This window comes from Corvus kubaryi, unplaced genomic scaffold (genome assembly GCF_017639235.1).
Source record: "Corvus kubaryi isolate FWS band 111438036 unplaced genomic scaffold, C.kubaryi_AGA036_p1.0 37285, whole genome shotgun sequence".
Classification (NCBI taxonomy): Eukaryota; Metazoa; Chordata; class Aves; order Passeriformes; family Corvidae; genus Corvus; species Corvus kubaryi.
Window position 1 is genome coordinate 1,385,338 of NW_024581089.1, and position 24,307 is coordinate 1,409,644.

At 47.5% G+C, this 24,307-nt stretch overlaps 1 protein-coding gene across 13 annotated transcripts in view; it reads left to right on the top strand.

Annotated features, from left to right (window-relative positions):
- Positions 1-24,307, top strand: part of IQSEC1 (IQ motif and Sec7 domain ArfGEF 1) — a 264,092-nt gene that overhangs the window by 113,345 nt on the left and 126,440 nt on the right. For 8 of the 13 annotated variants that reach the window (XM_042026667.1, XM_042026682.1, XM_042026668.1 and 5 more), the window contains one exon: positions 11,510-11,554. The exons of 4 other annotated variants lie outside the window; for them this stretch is intronic. In XM_042026667.1, the coding sequence (XP_041882601.1) occupies positions 11,510-11,554 (45 nt within the window). Of the gene's footprint in view, positions 1-11,509; positions 11,555-17,850; positions 18,584-24,307 lie in introns of those variants that run through there. One more of the 13 variants, XM_042026677.1, reaches the window with a different exon arrangement.

The following is a 24,307-nucleotide window of genomic DNA, read 5'->3' on the forward strand; positions in this document are numbered from 1 at the left end:
CCCCTTCCCCGGGTGTTTGTCCCCCTTCCCCGGGTGTTTATCCCCCTACTCTGGGTGTTTATCCCCCTTCCCCGGGTGTTTATCCCCCTACTCTGGGTGTTTATCCCCATTCCCCAGGGGTTTATCCCCATTCCCTGGGGTTTTTCCCCATTCCCCCGGTGTCTATCCCCTTCCCTCCCCTGCTGCCTTGCCCTCCTGGCAGAGGGAAGGGGCTCTGGGTGTTCAGGATGAGCCCAGGCTGCCGGGCAGGGAGCTGGGGGCTCCAGGGCCCAGTTCCTCATTGGGATCAGGGATCACTCCTTGTGATGAGCTGCCACAAATGGATGGATGAGGAAAGAGAACTGCACCGAGTCCGTCCACGAGGAGAAATGCCATTAATGAGTTGAGGGAGTTTTTCTGGCTGTGTCTGGATCCACTCCAGCCTCCTGCTCCCGGCTGCGAGCTGACCTTTTGTGAGTCAGCCATCCGGCTCCCTCCCTGCAACCCGGAGATGTCCAGGCAGTGACCCTCCAAAGAGACCTTGGGGACCTTCTTGGGGATGGGAGGGACTCGTCAGAGCCAGTCAGTTTTGGTTTCAGCAGCAGAAGGCTACAGGGTCAGAAGGAGACATGAGCTGTGCAGCTGATGCAGAACGAAACAGAATCGCAGCGTGGGTTGGGCTGGAAGGGACCTTAAAAATCACCCAGTCCCACCCCCTGCCATGGGCAAGGGACACCTCCCCTAGACCAGGCTGCTCAACATGTTCTGGTTCCATCGTGAGTGCGAGGCAAGCATTTGGTGTTAAAACTTTTATGAAATAAAGGTGCTGATGGGGAGGTTCCACGGACCCTGACGAGCAAGAGCCTCCTCCACGTGCCCAGATAACACCTTTATGTGCCGTTAATGTTTTATCCCAGTCATTTCTGTAAAATGCAGGTGTTGCTGTTTTCCCTTTAGACCTGAGATTTGAGAAAATTTGAAAATAATTATCTGTATTTTCTAAACAAGCTGGTACGCTGGAATTTCAAACAACCAAAAGCTGTTTCTTTGACTTATGTTTACTTCCCATATTCAAGTGAAAATTTGCAAAACACTGTAATGAAAATATGTCCCTTTCTGATTTCTAGTGGTTCAAGCAAGTCCTTCCTGTTCCATACCCATTCAAGTATTTAGCTTTTTTTATGTTATTTGTGTGCTCTTTGGCCTTTGCTGAGCTTTGGCTGATGCATTCCTAGAACAAATGCATAAAATCAACCCGATTTATGACCCGTTAATGTAAGCATTTTATCCTAAAGAAATTATGTCACGTCTCATTCACCTCTGAATTTTTTTTTTTCAAGCCAATCACTGGAGCATTGCACACCTGAAAATGGGATAGCGTTGAAATCCATCTTGCTCTCTTCAATTAAATTCATTTTTACAGAGAATTCAATTAGTTGTAATTGCTGCTTTATGACACGCTTTTGCCAGGGGCTGGGCTGGTAGGATAATTAATCTCGATCAGGAAATGTTGCTCAAATCATTTTCCTTTGTCACCCAGCGAGGGGTGTGATTAATCAGGAGCTGTCTCAGAGCGCGGGCGGCTCTGCCGGCGCTGTCCTGGCCGTGGCACACGGCCCTGACAAACCAGTTTGGTTACTGGTGTCACGGGGGGTCTGCTAAAGCCACCTCCCTGTGCCCTTTGTTAGGGGGACTCTCAGCTTCCCGGGGCGCTGCAGGTGCCTCCAGCATCCAGCCTGGGGTTGAGGTGCCCTCCACGTGCCCGGAGCTCTTCAGGAGCCCACCAGGACGTGTCTTCTGCTTTGTAGCTTCAGTATTGAGTCGTCTGTTAAAATTGTTCTTCTTTTTGGTTTGAGCTTTCTGGTTTGAGCTTTTTGGGAGCTCATGGAAGTTGTGTGTTTAATTTTATGCTGGATTCCAAGGGAGATATGGACAGGAGTAGTCCTTGGGTCAATTACTTCAGTGCTTTGAGGGAAGGAAATAGCCAGGGCTAAGGCAAGGAAGCAGCCACTGCTTTTAAAAGTAAAGCTGAAAACAACAAATAGGTGTTATCAACTCATTGGGTGTTCTTCATCACAGACTGAAGGATGATCAAAGAGCCATGAAGGGAGGCAGAGGTTTATGGGTGTAGTGGAGCAGCAGGAAACCCATGGCTTCATTCCAGATGAGGCCAAATGAATGCTGAGCTTGGCTTTCAAGTTTCATTTAAGGACCTGTCTCGGCCACAGCACTCAGTCCCCCTGCAGAAAGCTCACAGTTACTTTAGCCAGGAGCAGGAACAGTTGGGAGGCAGTTTTTGTTAGTGTCCATGTAAGATGCTTTATCTGTAAGCTGGAGTGGGAAAATGTGGGGCTTTGGGGGCTAAAACTGGAGAAGTGGTGCCTCCTCCAGCCAGATGTGCAGGTTTCTGCCAGGTCTTTGTTCCATCTGATTCTCTGGTGTGGAAAAGTTAAATGGCAAAATGGTCTCTGAGTAAAACTGAGGAGTGGGGAAGACTCATTTAAAGCTTACTTTGACATTTTCCTTCCATGTTCTTTGTGTTTTGAGGGCTTTTCCAAAACAATTTCAGTACTGTGTGTGCAGGTGAATATACACAGAGCATTTTCCAAGTGTGGGTGGCCTCCAAACACATCCAGCTGCATCCAGAGGGCAGCCAGAACCTTTGGATGCATCTGGGACTGCATACCCTGATCTCAGGGTTTGCACTGAAGCTGCATGAGTTCTCATGGGTACCAAGGCACCCTGAACTCGGATATACTGGAATTTAGGATGAGTGTGGGAAGCACTTGTGAGCTCTTGAATTGTGTAAGTCCCATGGTCATCTTATTGTGGTTTCAACTGGCTCCTTTTAGTATGAAAATTCAGGGCAGGGAAAATTATTATTTCAGTAAATTGATAAAAATAAACTGCCAGTTAGCTGAAAAATCCTTTTTCCTTTCAGTTGAGGAGCTGCTCTGTAGTTCCCCATCCCTTTCCCAGCACACACACCACTAACCCCACGTTTTGTTGTTTGGCCACAGACCTGCTGACGTAGCTCCAGTTGGGTTTGGGTTCGGATTCTGTGCTGGTTTGCTAATTGCATGTTATCTAACTTAGGTTTGTAAGCCTTTGCTTCCAGAAAGCAGTGATGCTTTTGAAAAAATCCAACCCTGTTTTCAGCCTGTAGGTTTGAGCCTACAGAGGAGTTTGATCGCTGAAACACTGACTGTGCATGTGGAGTGATAAAGAGGTGTTTTCTCTCCTTAAAAAAAGGAGCATCATAACCTCTGTCAGACTGATAGAGTGCACTGGAATTTAAGCCATTGAATCTGCTTATCTGAAATATCTCTGTCAATTTTCCTTTTGAGAAATGATGGGATTAAGATAATAGATGCAGCTTTACTGAATAACAGGGAAGCAGCATATCGACTGTAGGTCTGTGGATGTACTTGGCAGCGTGTGTAACTGTACATTTCCTGGGAAACAAAAGAGGGATGCTCATTGATCCACAGTATCTTGTAATGTGCTGCTTCTGTGAAATGCCGGGTGATCACAGGAGAACAGCACTGGCGTGCAGGGGAATATTCATTGACTGGGAGGGGATGCATTGAAATAGGTCGAGAGTCATGTGAATTCTGAAATGGCAACGCTGATGGTTCTGGAGAGCTGCAGGAACGAAGGGCTTTGTCATGGTAGGTGATAAATGAGCCCTGGCAGTGCAGGCTGGGCTCCTGCTGCCTGTGGATCTGGGAGGGGGAGCAGGCTCCTCTCCAGCCCCGCTGTTCTGCTGTCCCTGTGGGAGCTCCCACACGATGCAGAGTGCAGGGAGCTGCTCCAGCTACAGATGTGTCCCAGCTCCCACTCTGAGCTGGGCATGTAGGGGCTGCTGATGGGAAGGTGAGAAACAAACCTTTAGCCTATAAACCAGGGGAAGCTGGAGTGGAATCTGTCCCTGAGGTGCCAGCAGGAACTGTCACAGTATGCTCAAACACACCTGCAGCACTTGCACCCTACAGGAACAGGCTCAGTTTCGAGTGATGCTGTTGTAAGTCTGTCTTAGGATATGATGTGATGTGGCCAGTTTGGGGTGTGTTCCTTTTGTCTTCACTTTGGTGAGGTTTTTACTCTCCACTGCATCACTTGCACAGAGCTGCTGGAAGCTGTTTTGGAGAACAGTGATAGAGCTGGCAAAAGGAGACGTGAGGTTCAAACACCAGTTGCACATCCCGTTCAGTTTTACTCACCAGCCCATATTTTCTGTTGTTTTTCGGTGGGGTGATCTCAAATGCCATGGGAGGATACTTGGAGGATTGGGATGTTTGTGCCCCCCGGGGGAACTCTGCAGGGTGTCCCTGTCTGCTGAGACTGGGCTGTTTGCTGGGATTTTGCTCACACAGAGTGGAGCAGTTTGCCTCACTCAGGTACTCTCAGTGCTCCGTTCACAGTCAACAAGGAACCTTTCACATAACGTGAAAGTGCTTTGAGATTTGTGGCTCTCACAAGCGTCATTTTCTGTGCATATGATACACAAACAAAAAGGGAAAGCTGCTCCTGGCCAGGGGCACCAGTGAGGACTTCTGGTGGAGAGCAAGTCTGTCCAACCATGTTGTTGAACAAGACGTTTTCAAACACTTCAGCTCTCAGATTACATTGGCAGGCTGGACCTTGGCCTCACAGGGGATTAAACATAGATCTGGAAGCTTTAATGTCTTCAAATTGAGTTATATACAATTGGCTGCTGCTATCCCAACGCTCCTTCTCTTCCTTCTTTGGAAAACCTCAATTCCCACGTCGCATGTACGGGTTGGGTTTGTTGTCAAGGTTCTAAATTTGAGTGGCAAATAGTAGTGCAGCTTGTTAATAAGCATGTGATCTCTGTGTAACTCTGGGAATAAGTGCAATTGAAATGATGGGCTTCACTTCTAGCGAAGCCAAAACCGCATCGCTGCAATACTGTAATAGGAAATCAGTTCCTCTGGCAAGAGAGCACCTTGAAAAACAATGCTGGGTAGGTGTTCAGCAGGTAATAAGTTCTAAACTGCTTCTTGTCATTGGGGTGGGTCCCTGACAAAGATATTTTTTTCTCAGAGTTCAGGACCTGGGGAGTTTGCAAAACGCAGCAGAAGGCTGGGCTGCCTGAATACCAGGCAGACACAGCAGTGAAATCCTAAACAACAGGGCCATTACCCTCCAGGTGTTATTGCTGGAGTTAATTTTTCAAGCAGCATTTTCACTGTACGGCACGTGCGTTGCCACAAAACACAAATTACAGCATTTCTGCTAAAAGAAACTTCTCCAGGTCCCCCCATTGTTACTCCTGCAGACAGCTCTAGGAATGCAGGTCCCAAGTTTGCAAGCACAAATGGGCTTTATTTAATGTAATTCTGTTGTCCCTGCTCAGAAATTCAATTTTGCTTTTGCAGTGTTCTGAAATTAATGAAGCCAGCTGAGCCTTGCTAGTCTGGCTATTTCCTCCTGGCTTTCAGGGTCATGTTTGGCCTTGGTGCCTAGACATTGCTTTTCTTCCAGATGGAAAATGTCTTTGAGATACTGTGATTATATTTTGGTTTGGAGAGCATGTGGTAAAAATGAGTGCTCAGGCACACTTCTGTGTGAGTGTCTGGGGCAAACAAGCTGTGCTTGGAGGACAGGTGATAGGAGATTTCCAACTTGGAGCTGGTTTCCATTCTCAATGCTGGGAGCGCTCTAGGGCCAGCAAGGGTCCAACACATTCCCAGCCTTGGGAATGCAGGTCACTCGAGCCCCAAGCAAGGAAAGCTTTTGTTTGTAAGAGCAGCATTAAGCACTGTTTAATTACTTTCTTGTCTAAATGGTTCATTAAAATATTTGGAACAAAATGTATGGAGTGAAAATGAGAAGCAGGAATTCCCATGGTATCCTTTAAGGCCCTTCCCTCTGAAAGCTGCCTCTCCCTAGCTGAGCAGTGCCAGTTCTTAAATGGTCTGTCCCACAGAAAGGCGTAACTTGAAGTGTATTTTCAGGTGGTGTTGCAATGACTGCTGTCAGCCGACTGCTGCTTCCCCCTGCCCTGCCTACCCTCGCAATCCTGCGGAATCCTCTGGAGCGGGGCTGTTCTGCCGTCAGATCTACAGTCAGACAGGTCTGCTGGATTGGATCTGCTGAATGCAGCTGCCAGAGGCATTCCAGCTTCCCTGGGAGCCTCTGCCTGCGCTCCATCCCTGCTTTGTCACTGCAGAGTGTCCCAGGGAAGGGGACGACGACGCGGCAGGGACGGCGTGGTAACATCGCTGCATCCATCCGGCCACCGTGGCTGGCAGTGGTCCATGGCAGTGCCAAGGCCAGGGGACAGGAGGAAGGCAGGCACTGCCCTGCCTTTGGTGCCTGGCAGTGCCTGGAGTCACTCACACTGCACTAATTAATGCAGGCCAGGGCTGCACATCTGATAAACGGCGCTCCAGACAGAGCCACCTCCCTGCAGGGCTTCCGGCCACACATCCATCAGATTGCTCCCAGTTCTGAGAGGAGACCAAGCTCCTCATTAGTCTCTGCTCCATGATATTCAAATGAGAATTTCCCACAGCTCGTTCCTTCAGGGCCATTTGTTTGGGAGATCAGGCGAAGGAGTGGGACAGGAGCTGAACTGCCAGGCCCTGGGTCCCTTGAGCTCAGGGCACTTTGGGGTTTTCTGGGAATGTGTCCTCCCTGATGGCTTGGCAGATCTCTGACAAGGGATGTGAAGGAAGGATTTTCTTTGAATGGCTGGGTTATCATTTCCAGCTTTGTTTCTGAGGGGTGGGGTGTCCTGGCTGAGTACAATCCTTCTGTCACCTTCTTTTTGCCTCTTGGGATTGGATGCTTTGGGCTTTCCTTCCAAATGGAGCACTGAGACTGGGATTCATGGTGTGCCAGACCATCCTCAAGCAAGGGTAAAGATTTTCATTTGGTGAACCTGCACTTTGGCGTATAAAGAAATAATTTAGTCCTCCTTGGTATGCAAACACGTGGAGAATCACAGCACCAGCCTGCAGCAAGCAGGTTTCCCTTTCTTCCGTGAGCTGCCAGCTCCTAGGAAGAAACTGTGCCAAGCAGCAGCAATTATTCACTGAGCAATACCCCAGACAGGGTCTTAAATATTTAATGTATTATTCTGCATTCCTTCCCTCAGTGTGAGAGGGTTGCAGTACCACAGTGCTGCGAGCACCGAGGCTCTGACAGAGCTCAGAGCTGCCTTTTCCCCTCACACCCCCTCTGAGCTGCTGTCTGCATACAGCATATCTTTGTACTCTGATGCTCCAAGTGAATCTCCCTTCTTAGCCAAAAGATGATATATTTAAGCAGTCTTTATTTGGGATCAAGCTGGGAGTTTGCTTCAACTGCAATTATTTCTTCTGTCACCGCTGTGCGTTTCCGTGCCAGAAGAATATCTTGGCTTTTCTCAAATTGGATCTTTTTCTGGCTGCTTGCACGATGTGTGCTTGTGCTGTGTGGTTATTTGTAGCCTCTGCCAGCAGTAAGAGAGGTAGTGCTGGGGTCTCCTCTGTCCTCTGGTGAACAGCTAATGAAGCAGTTGCAGCCGTCTGCACTGATGGGAAGGGACTTTCAGCATTATCCAGGCAAATTGAGCCCCGAGGACTGGAAGCTGCCCAGGGGACCCTGAGGAGGGGAGGCAGCTGGGCTGAGCCATCAGTGTGGGCACTCCCCCAGGATTATCCACTCAGCCCAGTAAGAACCTCCTCAGAACTTTGCCCTCCATCAAGAGAGGTAAAACCAAGGCTGATGCAGGGACAGGGGCTGGGCTGTGGAGTGGCTGTCCCCATCCACCTGCCTGAGCAAGAGCACAGCTCTGGGTGGCTCTGCAGGCACAGGGACATCTCCCAAATGCCTCAGTGAAACACTGTCACCACTCCACACGGAGAGGCAGGAGCTGAAGGGCTCTGTAGCAGTCCCAGATCAAAACCACTCCTTGTCTGTCATCACAGCTGAGCAAAGCACCACTGCAGGTTGTCAGTCCTGCAGCGTTCATTGCCTACCCTCTCCATGTCACACAACATAAGGAGCTCCATCTCAGACTATTTCCAAAATAATCTTCAGTTATACTGCTTTTTGTAGTCACAAAAAAGTTTCTTTCATCACAAAAAAAGCAAAATAAACCAGAGCTTTGTATCATGGCTCAAGGTGCCAAGAGCCAGTTGTGTGTTCGCTTCAATCTGCTACAACGTTGTGGAATAGGACCTTGCAGACACCCGATTGCTGGGAGTGCTCTCTGCTCACCACAGAGTGCCAACAGCAAGAGTCAGAGCCTGTGGCCTTGTTCTGTGCTCCAGGACAGAACTCTTGACTAGAACTGTGCTTACAGTTTTTGTTTGTGGATAAAAGCCCACTGTCTGAATTTTAGACCAATGATTTCTTGGAAATATTTGTGTTTTCTCCTGCATGATGCCCTGCAGAAGTGGGCTGGTCACAGTTCCTGTGCTGATGGACACAGATGGAGGCTCTAGGCAAGCTCCTCATCCAGGAGCTGTGGATATCCATACTTTGGATAATCCTTTAGCCTTGAAAGCAGTTGTTCTTACCAACAGTTACACACTTTCTTCAGGTTCATGCTGACCACGTTAGCAGTAAGTAATCCCACCGTGTGCCCAGTTTAGTTACACTCCATGCCACCATTCCTCTGCCTTTTCCCTGAAATGTCAGGAATTTGCATGATGAGGAGATGTCCTTCAGCTGAGCCACGAGTGAAACTGGGGCACATCTCCTCCAGTCCCCACCTGGAAGGACCTTGCAAACCCCACGGAAACAAACTGGAGATACAAAACAGCCCCGGGGTGGTCTGGAGCATTCCCTGATAGTTCCAGGCAGTTCTGCAGTTTGTGCTCTGTCTCAGCTCAGTTTTCACTCAAAGCCTTGGGCATAGTTCTGCAGTTAATGGCACTTTGGGAATTTTTTAAAATACCTCTATTAATACCAATGGAAATTATACATATACAGACAAGTCTGTTACATTTAACAATATCATTTTAATGGCTTCATCATTAGATAGTGTCTGTGCTTCTTTCTGGGCTACACTGAGCCAGTGGCCATTAGGAATAAACAGGATTGTCAGACCTTCCTGCTCACTTTCTTCACAGCAGCACAATATTTTATTTTCCTGTCCAGTTAATTTGTTAAAAAGCAAAACAAACCCAACAAACCACATTTTGAAGTAACCTAAATGAGATATATATTTTTATTATTCCTGAAGTGACCCTGTATGCAATGAGATATTTGGTTTGCTGCAGCTTTCATGACATTGTGTTCAGAATCTGGGTTATTTTTACGTTTTAAATTAACTTTCCATCTTTGAGCAGTTTGGAAAGAAACCAAAAGACTTAAATGGGATTTTAGCTGGAAAGAAAGAAGGGGAGTGATGATGTGATTATACTAAAGTTATTCTATAAATTCAGTAAGAATTAACCAACTTTTTGTACCCCAAATCTGGATCTTTTGGTAGAATTTAAACTTGGATTCTCCTGGTTTTGCTGGGGATTTTTGTGGCCACTAAACGTTGGTTCTCATGTTGTCAGAACTCCTGAGGTTTTCCTCAATGCCAGGTTGAGTCTGTGGGTGGGTGGCCAGGTGAAAAGGCTGGCTGTGACAATTCTGGGGGTGTAGCCCTCCTTTGTAGGGCTTGTTTTCCATCCTTCTCCCCACTGTGATCTGTGTGGGGATCCATCTCATCCAGGGGATTTCTCCACATCAGCTCCAGAAGCTTTTCCTGTCTTTGACACTGTTTCTCCATCTGACGTTCACCTTAAAACCCCCCACATATAAGTTGCACCAGGGGAGGTCTAGGTTGAATATTAGGAAAAACTTCTTCACTGGAAGTGTTGACAAGCAGTGGCACAGGCTGCCCAGGGCAGTGCTGGGATCAGCATCCCCGGGAGTGCTCAGAAAACATCCGGATGGGTGCTGAGGGACACGGTTTGATGGACCTGGCAGTGTCAGGGGAATGGTTGGACTCACCCTGGGGGTCTTTCCCAACCTTGATGAGCCTGTGATTTGTGACTCTTAAGAGGGGCATTTTTGCTGGGAGCCGTGCTTTTCCTGTGTGTATTTAGATACAGAAATACATGTGCCTCTCCTGACTGAGGGTTTGGGTGCTGGGGAGCTGCCTTGGGTGCCTGAGCTCAGGAAGGAAAACCGGGAATCGTGCTGAAGCTGTAATCCTGCTCCTTGGGATTGTGTCAGGAGTCCCCGAGGTCAGGAGTGCTCAGAGCCAGTGGGCACCACAGTCAAGGGTTGGGGGCTAATCACCGCTCATTAGCATCTCCTCTGTATGCACAGCGCATCCCTGCTGCACAACCACGGCGTCGGAGAAATATTTATTTATAGCACCGAGGGCCAAAACTGCTCAGAGCAGATTTTCCTGCAAGTCTGGGTTGAAAGCAGGGCAAAAAGCCGTGCTGAGTGAGCAGGCTGGCACCTCCACAGCACACGGAGGGACGCAGGAAACTTAATTAAAGTAAATGAAGCTCACCCTTTTCCGTTGTTAAACTAACACCAGTCACAAAGGCAGCATATGGGAGCCACCCCCGCAAAATTCATGGCTATTCACAAATCTTGAGCTGGTGAAGCAAACAAATTGCAGGGTGGCATAAGCTCCCCAAAGCTATTTTAAAGCTTTAGTTAAAAGCTATTTGTTCAATATGGTTTGTTTCCATTCCTGTGCAGCTAATTCCTGCTGCTTTTACGGCCTCCTCCCTTCACACCACCCTGTTTATTTTTGTAAACAAAATTAGGAATCTTGGGATTCAAAGTAAAGATTTGCCATTGATTTATGAATGCCCGTGTAAATATAATTAATGCAGTTCTAATGTGAATTTTATGGAGCTCCACAGACTGTACATGTTTATGGCTATGTGAGCAAAGGCTGATCTGTGGCCATTTGTGTAAGGGATGGAAATGGATAAGTGCAAGTAACCATTTAAAAATGATGGGGCCATGGCTGATGTTTTATTACAGATTGTGGGAAAACTGGCTTCTTCACCCTAAAAATGTAACTCTGTGTTATATATATATTATTGTAATAAACCTGGGGTCATGCTCAGTGAGAGCAAGGGTAATTAGTAACACCACACTGCATGTTAAATATTGCTGCTCAAAAATCAATGTACTCAGAGAACTTCCTCAGTGCTTACAATATCTCACCTGAACTTTGTGCTGCAATCGTTCTGCAGGACACCTTCACAGCTGCCTTTTTCGGGTAGAGAGCAGAAAGCCCCAGAGTGTAAAAGTCACTCACGTAGATACTTCTAGAATATTGAAAATTGATCAGGTTGTGACTAATTCAGACAAACATTTCTCTAATTCTCCTTTCTCTAATCTAGGAAAGGGCTGTTGGGTTTTTTGTTTGGGTACTTTTATTTACTCTCATGTTTAATGGCATGCTAAGTACTCTGAAATGTCAGTAAGAAGGAGAAAAATGTGAAGTCATTGATGTTTAAGGACATAACATTTTTGAATAGTTTATGCTTTTATTTTGGTTTATTCTTTAATAGTTTATAATTTTATTCTTTTGCTGTCACCTCAGGACTTCACTGGAAACAGGAAGCAGCATCTCAACTGACCCACTCAGGTACTGTAGCAATCATAGATGGTAGTTTTAGGTTTGAACTGACAGAAATGCCCTGCTCTGTATCAGCTGCACATCACACACCTTTATCTTGCAATGCACAGCCAGCAGAGGCACTGACCCAGTAGCTGGATTTTCCTAAGAGTGGATAATTTGCTCTTTTCCAGGATTTCCAACTTGAAATTCAGTTCTAGTTCAAACCCTGTGTTTGTTCTCTGAGGAGCACGGAGGGGAGGGACAGAGGGTGTGCTTGTGCACAACCCATCTCTCTCTCAGATTTTTATGACCTCGTGCTGACAATATTTGACCTGTCCCCCTGTCCTGGCAGGTCCGTGCTGCTCTGGGGAGCAGTTGTGTGGAGATGTCGCTCCTGCTTCTGCTGCTCAGCATTTTGATAAAAGCACCCACCCTTCAGAGAGCTCTGTCACAGGAGGCACTGCCAGAGCTGGGGTTTTACTTTGATCACTCCATTTAGAAAGAAATGCTTAGCCCTGTTAACACTGCATATCACATGGGTACCTTGCATCTTTTATTCTCATCCTTGCACGTTGAAAAGTGCATCAAAGGCACAGACTTCCTTTGATAAGGCTGGGGCAGAGTCCCTCCCTCTCCAACTGGCAGCTGTTTTGGTACAAGTCTTCCTTTGGAGATGTTCTGGGTTGAGGATGTGACTTCTTCCCACATGATGTCATTTTAGCCTTGCTTGAACAAAACGGTGGGAACTGTTCTGCTTAACCTTATTCAAATCAAGGCCCCTCTGTAATTAATCTTCTATTATTATCCAGTGTAAAGTCTTCTGAAAGTGAAGCATTTGCCCTGTTACCATTTCCTAAGCAGCCACCCCCTCTGCTGTGATATTCCCTTTGTCCTCAGCACAGCAACACTGGGCCATGTTCAGTCCCCACTGTACTTCTGTCCCATTCCCAGTGTGATGGGAACACTGGGCCTTTGTCTGCCAGGACAATGCAGGGAACAATCCCAACTTCCCCTGGCTCTGCTCCTCTGCAAATTTATTTTAGTGAGAGCATCGTGATGCTGGTGTGTGATTTACCAGAGCCAGGTATTGCTGCCACCTTTATTGCAGGCTGGAAATAGATTTTATTACAATGTTTTTCCTCCCATTGAGTATTTTTTTCCATGGGAAGGTGTCAGTGAGGAACATGGAAGAATTAGATGCATGCAGTAAATCCTTTTGAATGTTGGGCTGAAATAGTATCTGGGAGTTACCAGATGAGGATGTAAAAATGCCACTCTTTAACTACAAATTGAATGATTTTGTGAAGTTTAAAAAATCTGGAGTGAAACAATTGCTGAGGAGACCCTGAAGAAAACTGTTCCGATTTTATCAGGTAAAACTGTGAATTTTTCTTAGCGTTAAACAGTTACTGAGGGAAGAGCATGTGACATCTGCTCCACTTCAGCAGCTCCAATAAGCCTGCTCTGGAGCTGTAATTAGACAGAATTAAGGCCATTATTTTTAAGTACAATGAAAGATAATAGAAGACTTCTTGTTAGTGGATGTGTTCTCATGAACCTGTTAGGTAAATTGGCCTTTGAACGACCCAGAAGATGGGATGTACCAATTAACATGGCCCCACCCTGTGTCCTGTCAAGTATTTCCTAGTCAGGGTACTCTTGTTGCATTTTGCTCACAAATTTCCTGTCCCCATCACAAGGCACATTTGCCCCCAGTGAACCACTCTTCTAAATCTCAGTGCTGGGAGGAGTAAAGGTTAACGTGAAAAATTTGCTTATGTCCATTATAAAGAGGAAAATATGTAAAAATGGGCATAATTTATGTGTGTGTGTATTGGTTGGCACAATTTCTTTCATAGCCTGCACACTCTGGATATTTTGAGTTGGCCTCTGTCAGCTTTCAGCTGGCATCTGAAAATGTTTTGTTTCCTAATGTCTAAATCTTAATGTGGCCCTTCTGGAGGGTTGAATTGCCAGACCTGTTCCAAATGAGTTGGAAATTCAAATGTTTGAGCTTTGCAGATATTTGGGGCGGGTTTGTCAGCTTCTGTAGCAAATCGATCAGCCAGAGGTTGTGTGAGCTCAGGGAACAGATGTGCACAAAGGACAGTCAGGATGAAGAGAACAGCAAAGTTCTTCCTACCCTTCTCCATGGATACTTTGGCAGCTGAGTGGCTTAATCACCAAAAATAAAGGGTAGTATCAAATGATGGTTAGAATTCATCTGGGGGGGGAGTGCATAACTCTGAGAGCTGTCTGCAGCCAATAAACTCTGTTTTGAGTTTCTGGAAGGTTTCTAGGCAGCAGAGCTGCCCTTCAAGTCAACACGGAGGGGAAAGACCTTGATTGATGTCCTGACTCTCTGGGAATCTCTGCAGAGCTCGTCACCAGCACCTTGGGGTGTCCCCAGGCTGTCCCTGAGCCTGAGGGCTCCATATGAGCTCTTCCACCTGCCCTGGTGGGGCAGGGATGCTCCAGGGGTGGCACCCAGGAATGCCTGCGAGGGGCAGGGAGGGACATCTGGTTTGCCAGAGCCTTGAACATCAACACTTGCCTTATTCTTTGAACAGCTTGGGAATTTTCTCCCCAGCTTTGCTGTGGAGACCCCTTACTGCACTTCAGTGCCCTCACAGCACCCAGTGCACAGAGCTGTGTGTGCTGTGGTGTCCTGGGAGCAGCAAGGCCTTCAAACCTTCCAGGAAAAGTTCAGCATCTCTCTGCTTGCCCAAACCCGTGCTTTATACACCTGCTCTGCATTCCCCCACTTTTTAATGAGGCGTGTGCAGGGTATCCTGGATGAATATGGGATCCACACTCTGTGTGTCCCATGAAATTCCTGAACTCCACAACACACGGATGGCTACCATGAAATTTTTGTGTGTGGCCAGTCGAGTATTTCACCCTGGAGTCTTGAAAGACTCGGGGAAAACAATTTAACTACTGCAGTGTCTGTGTTCCACCTAAGTTGGGGGATACACTGGTTTTCTGGGGAAGTAAAATATTTTTCAGGAATGTTCCTGGCATATCACTCTAGAAGTTAAACTCAGTAAATAACAGTAGGTCAATAGAAGTATTTTGTGAAAGGTTGTCACCAGACAAGTCAATTTTCCTGACCTGCCCAACTTTTGGAGCCAGTGCACCAGGAACTCCAGCAGGCACTAGCTTCATGCTGGGGTTATTTTACCCCTCACTTTTCCTTCAGCCTCAGAGCTCCAGGGCTTGGCAAGAAAACCACCCCTAAAAAAGGAGGTGGTGCAATGTTCGATTTCCACTTGGCCCTTTTTTTAGTGGCTGTTTTTGAAAGCCTTGTCAGAGGCTGAACTCTCAGTGACTGCAGAAATTCTCAGCAAACTGCTCACGGCTCCAGCGCTGGAGCTGCAGCACATCCAAAAATCCCTGCTTGTATTAGGCCTGGGAATTCTGAGTCAAAGGTTTCGGTAAATGCCTTTCTGAAAGAACCAGTTCTATATCCAGGGTGAGCGTGAGATGAAGCTTAATTTCCTTTGTTGTTTTCCTCTGGAAAGACAAGTGAAAATGAAGAACGTGTTGAGATCGTGGGGCTTTTCATTTGCAAAAGTCCTAATTAGCATTTTCTCTGCATGCAGTGAGGGATAATGGGTGTTGGATGCTGTCAGGAAATCCATGGGTACATGGCTCCTATGCTCTGAGCCCACTGCTTAGAAATAGATAATTAAGGTGATAAATAGTTTGGGTTTTTTCTGGAAAGGATATGATGCTGAGAAAGAAATTGCTTTGCAATGTGAACAGACAAAGGATAAGTTTCCTGAAAAGTCTCATTTCAGGATCCAGTCTTTGGCTGGCGTCTCCTGAGCTTACTTGTCTTGGGCTGGGTTTGCCCTTTTTCCTTGATCCTGGGAATAGCTGCTCTTGTATGCTGCTATACATATACAGCTATACTCTTGTATAGCTGCTCTGGGATGTAACCAGTTTTTTCTTTCTTTTTTTTTCCTTCTTTTTTATCTCAGAATGTGAAAAAAATCAGACACAAGAATGTTACAACAGGGAAAACTCAATATCTTTTCTTCTTTCATTTTTTTTTTTTCTTGTGCCATTTTTTCGTGGAAACAAAGGAAAAATGATTTCCCGTTATCTTCTTGGCATTACCAAACCCAAGGCAGGAGGCAGTGCCAGAAGGTTGGGGCTCACCAGCAGCCACTGGGTCTCCAGGGCCTTTCCTCAGTTCCTCTTTAGATAAAACTACCCTGGAGAACAGGGGAGGGATGAAAAGCAGGGATGAAAGATTTTCGATAAGGAAATCTAAATATCCTTACCATGATGGCATCAGTGACTTGAAAATTGCCAAGCTAATGAAGCCCAAGGGAATATGAGTCCAGGAAGAAAAACAGGCTTGGATTTGGGCAGCATTTCATATTGTTGGGGGGTGATGTTCCTTCTCAGAGATATCCCGTTGTGTTTGCTTGGGAGTCACCAGCTCTGGTGCTGGTCTGAAAGAAATCCCAGCAAATAAGTGCAGGCAGCACAAGGAAAGGGGTACTTGAAAGAGAATCTTCACAAGAAATTATTTTTAATAGCCCAAATCAAGCACTTTTTTTCCCTGCAAGTTTCTTTTCTCATGGTCTAGTCATTCCCACCACCTGCCCTGTCCTGTACAAGGTGTTTTTAGGGAAATACCACACAAAGTGTGACCCTGGTTAAGCATAACCCACTGATTTCTTTACTTCACTAAAGAAACTGCCAATTCTTACTCAAATATATTTATAATTTCATTTAATTAAACTTGCACAAAGCAGTTTTCTAAAAAGATGCAAGGCACTTCTGTAACTGCATGGTGACAGTGAGTAAAACCAGAACCCCTAAATATAGCTTCTATAGATCCCTAAATATAGCTTATTATCCAGGCACTTGGGGAACCAGATACGTCCACATGGGAAAGAGCCTCAGGTTGAGGCTTAGGGGTTTGGTTTTCTTTGCATATTTTAAAAACAGTGTTAAAATTCTTGTGGCTTTTTGGGGAGGGGATTGTGGGGGTGTTTTATGGTTTATTTGTTTGGTTGGGTTTTTTTGTTTGGTTGATTGTTTGCTGGTTTTGTTTTGAATGCTTGTCCAAGTGCCAGAGTGGTTTTGAAGTATTTCGTCAGCTCCTGCTTTTGGTTTTGTTGTTGTAACTGTTGAACCTTTAAGTTCCTCTATACCTGCCTGGCAGTGTTGCAAGCCATAGCCTGATGTTTCCTGTGAGTGATTTTCAGAAACGAAACAGAACGTGAAACAGCCAAATCGTAGTCCAGTATGCTGGACATAAGCATTGGTTGGTCTCCACTACGGTTCTTCTTTCCCCAGAGGGTGCTGGGCACTGCCCAGGCTCCCCAGGGAATGGTCCCGGCCCCGAGGCTGCCAGAGCTCCAGGAGCGTTTGGACAGCGCTGCCAGGGATGCCCGGGGTGGGGTTGTTGGGGTGTCTGTGCAGGGCCAGGAGCTGGGCTGATGGGCCTTGTGGGTTCCTTCCATCCCGGGATATGCACAGAATCCCAGACTAATTTGGGTTGGGAGGGACCTTAAAGCCCATCCAGTGCCACCCCTGCCCTGGGCAGGGACACCTCCCACTGTCCCAGGCTGCTCCCAGCCCCAATGTCCAGCCTGGCCTTGGGCACTGCCAGGGATCCAGGGGCAGCCCCAGCTGCTCTGGGCACCCTGTGCCAGGGCCTGCCCACCCTCCCAGGGAGGAAATCCCACCTAATCTCTAATCTAACTCTGCCCTGTGTGTTTCCATCCCAGGATTCTCACCCTTTGCAGTTCACGGTGGGATAGAGAGGAAAGAAGAGGGAGGGGAGGGAGTTGGTAGAATTGGGCCATGGTAAAAGAGAAGACATTTTTAAAAATTTGTGCTCCTGTCTTCTCAGAACAAAAGCAGTCCGCCTTTATCGTGCCCAGCAGAGGTTTCGATAGCAAACGCTGCTAATTCCGCAATCCCCCAGCCCCGCAGCTCCCAGCCCTGCCTGCGGCTCGGGGATGGCTCCGGAGCGGCTGCGGCTGCCGGGACCCCCGGAGGGGCTGTCCGTCCCCGCCGGCAGTCTGGCTGGCTGTCCGGCTGTCCGTCTCTCCGTCTCTCCGTCCGTCCGTCCGTCCGTGCCCGCGCCTCGGGGGCTGTCCCGCTGCCGCCCCGCGGTTCGGGGTTGGTTCATCCTCCCCCCCTGCGCTCCCTGGCAAAACGCGTCGGGAACAAGATAAGCACAATCTGGTGTGTGAGCGGGAGGGTCTGAGCTCCTGCCTTCTTTTTTTTCTTCTTCTTCTTCTTTTTTTTTTTTTCCCCCCCCGCCTTCTCCCTTTTTCCGTTTTTTTTTCCGCTCTTTTCCCCTCCCCGTCACGAGAAGCCCCCCGTTCCCGAGGTGCCGCAGACAATGGAGCCCGTGTGCTGGTACAGGAGGAGCTGATTAACAGAGGAGGCAAAAAAGGGAAAAGGGCAAACGCCGGCAGCCCCATGTGCTGAGATCACAGCTCGGCTGTGGGTACCGGGCAGCGGTGTCAGAGCCCACCGAGATAATTGCCTGCATTTTCCGAAGTCTGGGAGCTCTAAGGATGCTTTCCAAGGGTCCATCAAAGCCCGCAGCTGGAATGTATCCACGCTGTTTGTCCAGAGGGCTTTCAGAATGGCCTAAAATAGCCGAAAGGAGAAGTGGGATTTCTGTGTAACACCAGTGATCCCGGTAGGACTGGGGACTTTGGGAGAGATAAACGGCGAGCGGGATCAAAGAGCGCCCATGAATTTGTGTCCTTTGTGCGGCTGCCTCTTTGTATGAGCGGGGGGCACTGGGGCTGCAGGTGCTGAGCCATGTGCGGGGCTGCCCGCCGGCTCCGCGCCGATCCCACAGCCCGGTGATGCAGCCACACGGACACGACGAGGGTGCTGCTCTGCTTTTGAGTCATTCAGATCATAACAAAAAAGTCTTGTGTTGCTAAAAGCCCGCTGCAGACCACAGTCGCGGCAGCAGGAGTGCTGGAAAATGCTGAAGTTGAAGGCCTTCTGCTTGGATTACTGGCAGTTTTTATGTCTCCAGCCTCTCCATGGTTTCTATAAAAGGTAAGAAAATGTTAACTCTGCAATGCTCCTCAGCACGGGGTGGCTGCACATGATGCCACCAGGGTTTTTCCTCGCTGTTCTGCTCCCTGGGAGAAGGGAGTGGTAGGCACTTAATGAGAACTTGTGACAAAGATTGTAAACCTGCTTTTTTTTTTTTTTTTTTTAATTGCATTAATTATCAGCTGCTGTTGTCTCTGTGCATGCAGATGTGAAGGTGAGGGTGCTGTTTGGTTTTAACCTCTGCTTTAGGTCACATCACCCCAGCTAAGACTCAGTACTTTTCCTTCCCTGATATTTTATCCTCAGGCACAGGAGCTCGTGCTGTGGTGTCCACACTGTACACAGCACTGGCAGATTAATTGAAATGTCATGGAAATTTATGTAATGCAGAGAAGACCCTTTATTTCCCTGAGATATTTAGTAATATAATAGTTCATCCTTCCTCTCCCTCCCAGCACAAAGTGCACATCAGAGTCATTCAGAGCAGTGGGCACTTCACTTAGGCAGGTCTGACACCCAGCTTAAATGATTGATGGTGAATGGTGATCCTAAAGAATAGGTCTGGGTGTCAGAGGCATTGAGCTTGCCTATTTAATGGAACAGCAAAATAAGCAATTCCATTTAACATGTCCCTGAACTTACCCTGATGCTTTTTAATTGAAACTTCGTTTTCCTTGCTCTTGATTTACGCTGCTGAGCAGAGGGAATTGGATGGGTTTGAATTTTCTGGGGGGAAAGTGGGGATCCCTTCACTGTGAACAAAACCCGTGCAATCCTCTAAAACAGGATTCCGTTCTTGTTATGTACACTTTCTGCTCTGGCTACCTATTGTCAGCCTACAGAAAGTGCTTTGTACTAAATGCTAATTGCAGTTGAATTTTTCATGCAGTGGCTGAAGGCTGGAAAAGGGAACTGTTCCAATCTTTTTCAAGGTTTCAGGGGTGCCCCGCACTTTCTGCATTGAGCAATACGGGACCCTCATCTGTGACCATTGGCTTGTGAAGTTTCAAAAGATAGCTTTATTCTCCTCTTCTCGCAGCTTTTCACAGATTCCGCTGCCAAGCCAAAAAATTTCCAACCTAGTCCCAGCCCATTGTGATGTTTCCCTTGCTGAGAAACCATATAAAATAATAGAAATGTAGCCAGGCTGTTTTGACACAAATAAATACTAAACTCGAGCTTTCTGTCTTGGATTCCTGGCGAAATCCCAGCTTTGTGGCAAATGAATTACTGGGGAGTTATTCTACATCTAATGGAAGCCTCTGCAACAGGGCTGCCCATTTATTTCCTCCCAGATAATTAATTTACTTGCCATCAAAACCTGGATGTGCTTGAGTCTTCTGTCTGCAGTGTGTTTGCATGAACAGCACTAAAACCAGGCCTTAAGCACTTCAATACCACACAGAGGCACTTTGTTCTCATCTTTTTGAGAAGAAAAGAAAATTGAAGGAAAGTTGCGACTTCCTCACGTTTGAAACAAAATAATTTCTTGGTCAAAGCACAAACAAGTGTGAAAAACAGGTGCTGCAGAATAACAAACCTTAAATGCAAGGAAGTTCATCTGAAAAAGAAGGAAAAAAACTTTCTGGAGGCTTTCAATTCCTTTTTATTAGTGATTGTAAATAGTTTAAAATGCTCTTGGAAAAGAGCCCAGGGGCAATGGGGAGGTTTTGTGTGTGCCCTGTGTATATATTTCCTATTTTTATGTATAAAATGAGGTAACAGATAACCAAAACAGGGCTTGGGTAACATTTCCATGGAGTGACTGTGCTCTTTCCTTCTGTGCACTGCCTGACCCTGGTTTTCAGCTGCACTCAGTGCTCAGAGCTGTGGAAAGTGCTCCTGGTGGCTTTGGAAGCCGTGACTTGCTGCTCCATGGTGGGATGTCCAGCTCTGTTTTCCAGCTTTTGGTACTCAGGGAATTCTTGTGGGTTTGTGTCCAGGGCAGGGAAGGGAGCTGGGGAAGGGGCTGGAGCCCCAGGAGCGGCTGAGGGAGCTGGGAAAGGGGCTCAGGCTGGAGCAAAGGAGGCTCAGGGGGGACCTTGTGGCTCTGCACAAGTCCCTGACAGGAGGGGGCAGCTGGGGAGGGTCGGGCTCTGCTCCCAGGGAACAGGGACAGGACAAGGAATGGCCTCAGGCTGGGCCAGGGGAGGGTCAGGTTGGATACTGGGAAAATTTCTTCATGGGAAGGGCTGTCAAGCATTGAAACAGGGCAGTGATGGAGTCCCCATCCCTGGGAATGTTCAGAAAACACAGGGATGTGGCACCTGGGGACATGGGTCAGGGGTGGCCTTGGCAGTGCTGGGGAAGGGTTGGACTCGATGATCTCAGGGGGCTTTTCCAGCCTTAATGATTCAGTGATTCTGGATCTGCTGCCTGGCCTGGACAATTCTGATTTTGGGGATCATTTTATCTTGCTCTGGGAGCCGCTTCCATGGAAGTGAAATCCATGGGCTTGAAGAGAATTCCATGCAGGGTGCGTTGGGTTTTGTGGTGGCCCCACTGCCCAGAGCTGTGGGGCTGGGAGAGATGGAGGACAAGGAAAATGAGCCATTCCCCCTCCCTGGCTGTGGCTGCCGTGCCAGCTGGGCACTGCAAGGAAGCACTGAGCCTGGGTGATGGGACAAAGGAAAACTGGGACAGGTTTTCAAGTTTATTTATGTATACAGGGTAAAAATCCAACTCCAAAATAGCAAGCTGGGCATGTGGCAGTCCTAAAGAAAGGCCAGGTAAGGGCAGACAGCACGTGTACAGAGAGAGCTGCTCTATGTTCTCTCAACACAGCAAGGGAAGGGGGAAATAGGGAAAAATCCACCAACCACAGTTTCAGTCCATTCCTTAAATTTGGCAGCACCTGGAATAACCAGGACTTTGCCCATCCCGTGTATATTCACAAAACAAAGTTACTGCAAGGTAATGGTGCTGATGCCTCTAGTAATGTGTTTATAAACCAGCAGCCTGATGTATCCAAGTGTCAGCAAATTGCATAAAGCAAACTGGGAGGACTGGGGTAAAAACCTGCTCCAAAAAATGTCTGGTAATTCAGTGATTCACGAAAATGAGATTTCAGTGCTCTGTTGAGTGCATTTTGGTCAGAACCCCTCATTGAGGGCTGGTTTTGGTACCCTCCAGATACAAACACGGAGGGTGCTGAGATGTGTTCTGTGCCAGGTTAAAGTGTAAGATGAGCAAATCACTGTCGGGTTTCTGTGGGCTTTGCAGGATGAACGTCTCATGCTTTACTCCCAGGATTATTACAAACCCATGTGACTTCAGGTTTAGCATGTGAAAGTGAAGATTTTCCCTAGCCAGGGGGGAAGCTTCGTGCTGTGCTGCTGCCAGCTGGTGTGTAATAGCCCAGGCTAGAAATTGTTGCCATTAGCATTGCATTAAAGATCAAGCAGAAGGTGAGGAGATGTGTGACTGGCACTGAGGGCAGCTGAAATCTGCAGATTTTTCCTCCCAGAATGTCTTCTCTCTTCTGGCTAAAACAAGAGAATTTCAAAAAACACAAAGTGCCAAGTTCATAAAGGCTGCTTTATTGGAATGCCTTGTTTGGCAAACAAAACCGTTTTCAAAATTATTTCTTGTCATTTTTAATTTTTCTTTCATCAGTTTGGTCTCCCTAAAGGAGGCACGAGTCCCTTCCAGAACAATTAGGGCCATTTGTAATGAGCCACCCCAATGGAATAAGCCAAGTGAGAGGGTGCCTGGTCCTTTGAAGCCAGGGATTAGCTGGAATTGTTCCTGCCACCCTTCAGCTGGGACTCACAGTGCCAGCACCGTGCTTCAGGATAGGTTGAATCATGTGCTTAAGTCCATCTCTGGGCAAAATGGGTCTGTATTTTGGTATATGATTCATTCCCATGAGGATGTTTCAATGTTGATTAAAAATGGAAATGCTTTCATGAGTTGGCTTGTTAGGAGCAGCTTATTGCTGCCACCCTGGAATATCAGAGTCTCTGAGTGTCAGAAGCTACTTACAGCCACTCTGAGATTGCACTCTGCAGGGCACCTGCAGCTCTGTGCTCATCCTCTTTCCCACTCTCTTATCCTAGAAAAATGTGTAGCATTTGAAGCCATGAAAGGAATTGCCAGCCTTAATTTAGATGCTGTTTCAAAGACAGCACACGGGCTTGAAATGGTCCGTGTCAGGGCTGTCCTTCAGGTTAACTCTTTGTTAAAAAGAATGCGTTTTGAGAGGCTTTGTTCCTCATTTCTGGTGTCAGCAGCATGGACTCTGCTCTGGGGTTGTGTGAGGTGCCTTGGGATGCCTTGGGAAACTGGCACAGAGGGAAAGGCAGCATAAAAGAAGGTGTAAAAAACTCCCTGGTCATGTGTCCCTACATAATTAAATCCGTCATTTAAAAACAGGTTTAATAAAGGGGGACAAACCTGTATACAATTCTGTCATCCCGTATTCCTGGAGGTGATGGCTGTATGCTAACTACAAACCTCAGGAGCAGGGAGTAGGGGAAAAAATCCTTGAAGTTCTGGTTGCTGAGGGCCGGGAACTGCTTTTGCACAGTGCTGGACAGTGATGTCAGTGGGTTTGTGTATCTTCGTGCTGTCACTTAAACTCTGACCTCCTTCTCGGCATCTTAAACCAAACAAAAGCAAAGTGGGTGGGGAAAATTACTGGAGCTTTGCCTTGAACTTGCGTTTGGAGTTCACCATATATGTTGTTAGAAACAAATAGTTTGCTTTCACTTGACAGTGACTTCATCCAGAGCAGGGCTGAGTCATGTGCCTGTGGAGCAGCTCCCTCTCCAGAGGATCCTTTGGCGAGGCTGCTGCAGCTGCAGAGCAGCTGAGAGCTTCCCCCACCTCCCAAATCCACCCCCTCTGGAAGCACAGCCTGCAAACAGCACTCCTTGCAGTATTCCCACAGTCAGCAGAAAAATGATTAAGAGCAAACCCTCAAATAAATGCACAAAGTAGCAAAATGCCTTAAAAGCCATCAGAGGATTTCTCTGTGCTCGGGGAAGTGATTCCAAGTTGGGAAATTTAAATGAAAATACACCAAATACCTGCTAATCTGGTGGTAGCCTTCCTGGTAATGTCATTAATGGTTCTCTGTGTCTGAAGGAGACTTTGTGCAGGTTTCATTGCTCTCGTGCCTGAAATTCACGCTTCTGGTTTGCCTTCCCAGGCTGCTCTTCCTCCCTGCCTGGGGGACACACATCCCATGGGATCCCTTCGCTTGCCAGGCCCTGGTTTCACCGAGTGTGCGGTGGGATTTGGGCACGGATCTGCGGGGCTGTGATGCCTCTCCCTGTACCAGTGCTGGCACTGGGCTGAACTGGGTTCCAGACCACACAGTTCTGTGTGTGTGTCCCTGCCTTCCTCCTGCCTCTCCCCTGCTTTTTCCCTGCCTTTTCCCACCTTTCCCCTGCTTTTGCCCTGCCTTTTCCCACCTCTCCCCTGCCTTTTCCCTCTCTGCCTTTCCCCTCCGTTTCTCCTGCTTTGCCCCACCTTTTCCCTGCCTTTCCCCACCTTTTCCCTGCCCTTCCCCTGCCTCTCTGCAGTCTTCATTTCATCAATTCGCCAAGATTCCTGAAACTTTCCTTTTCTCCACCCCCTTCCCTCTCACCCAGGAACCATCTGTGAGCCCTCAGGTTCTCCCTTCTCCACACTTGAACAGATTTTAACCTTCCACAGACAGCTTTGAAGGCTGATGTTGGGTTCTTCTGGAACTGGGGTGCCTGTGCTGGGGGTTCCTGC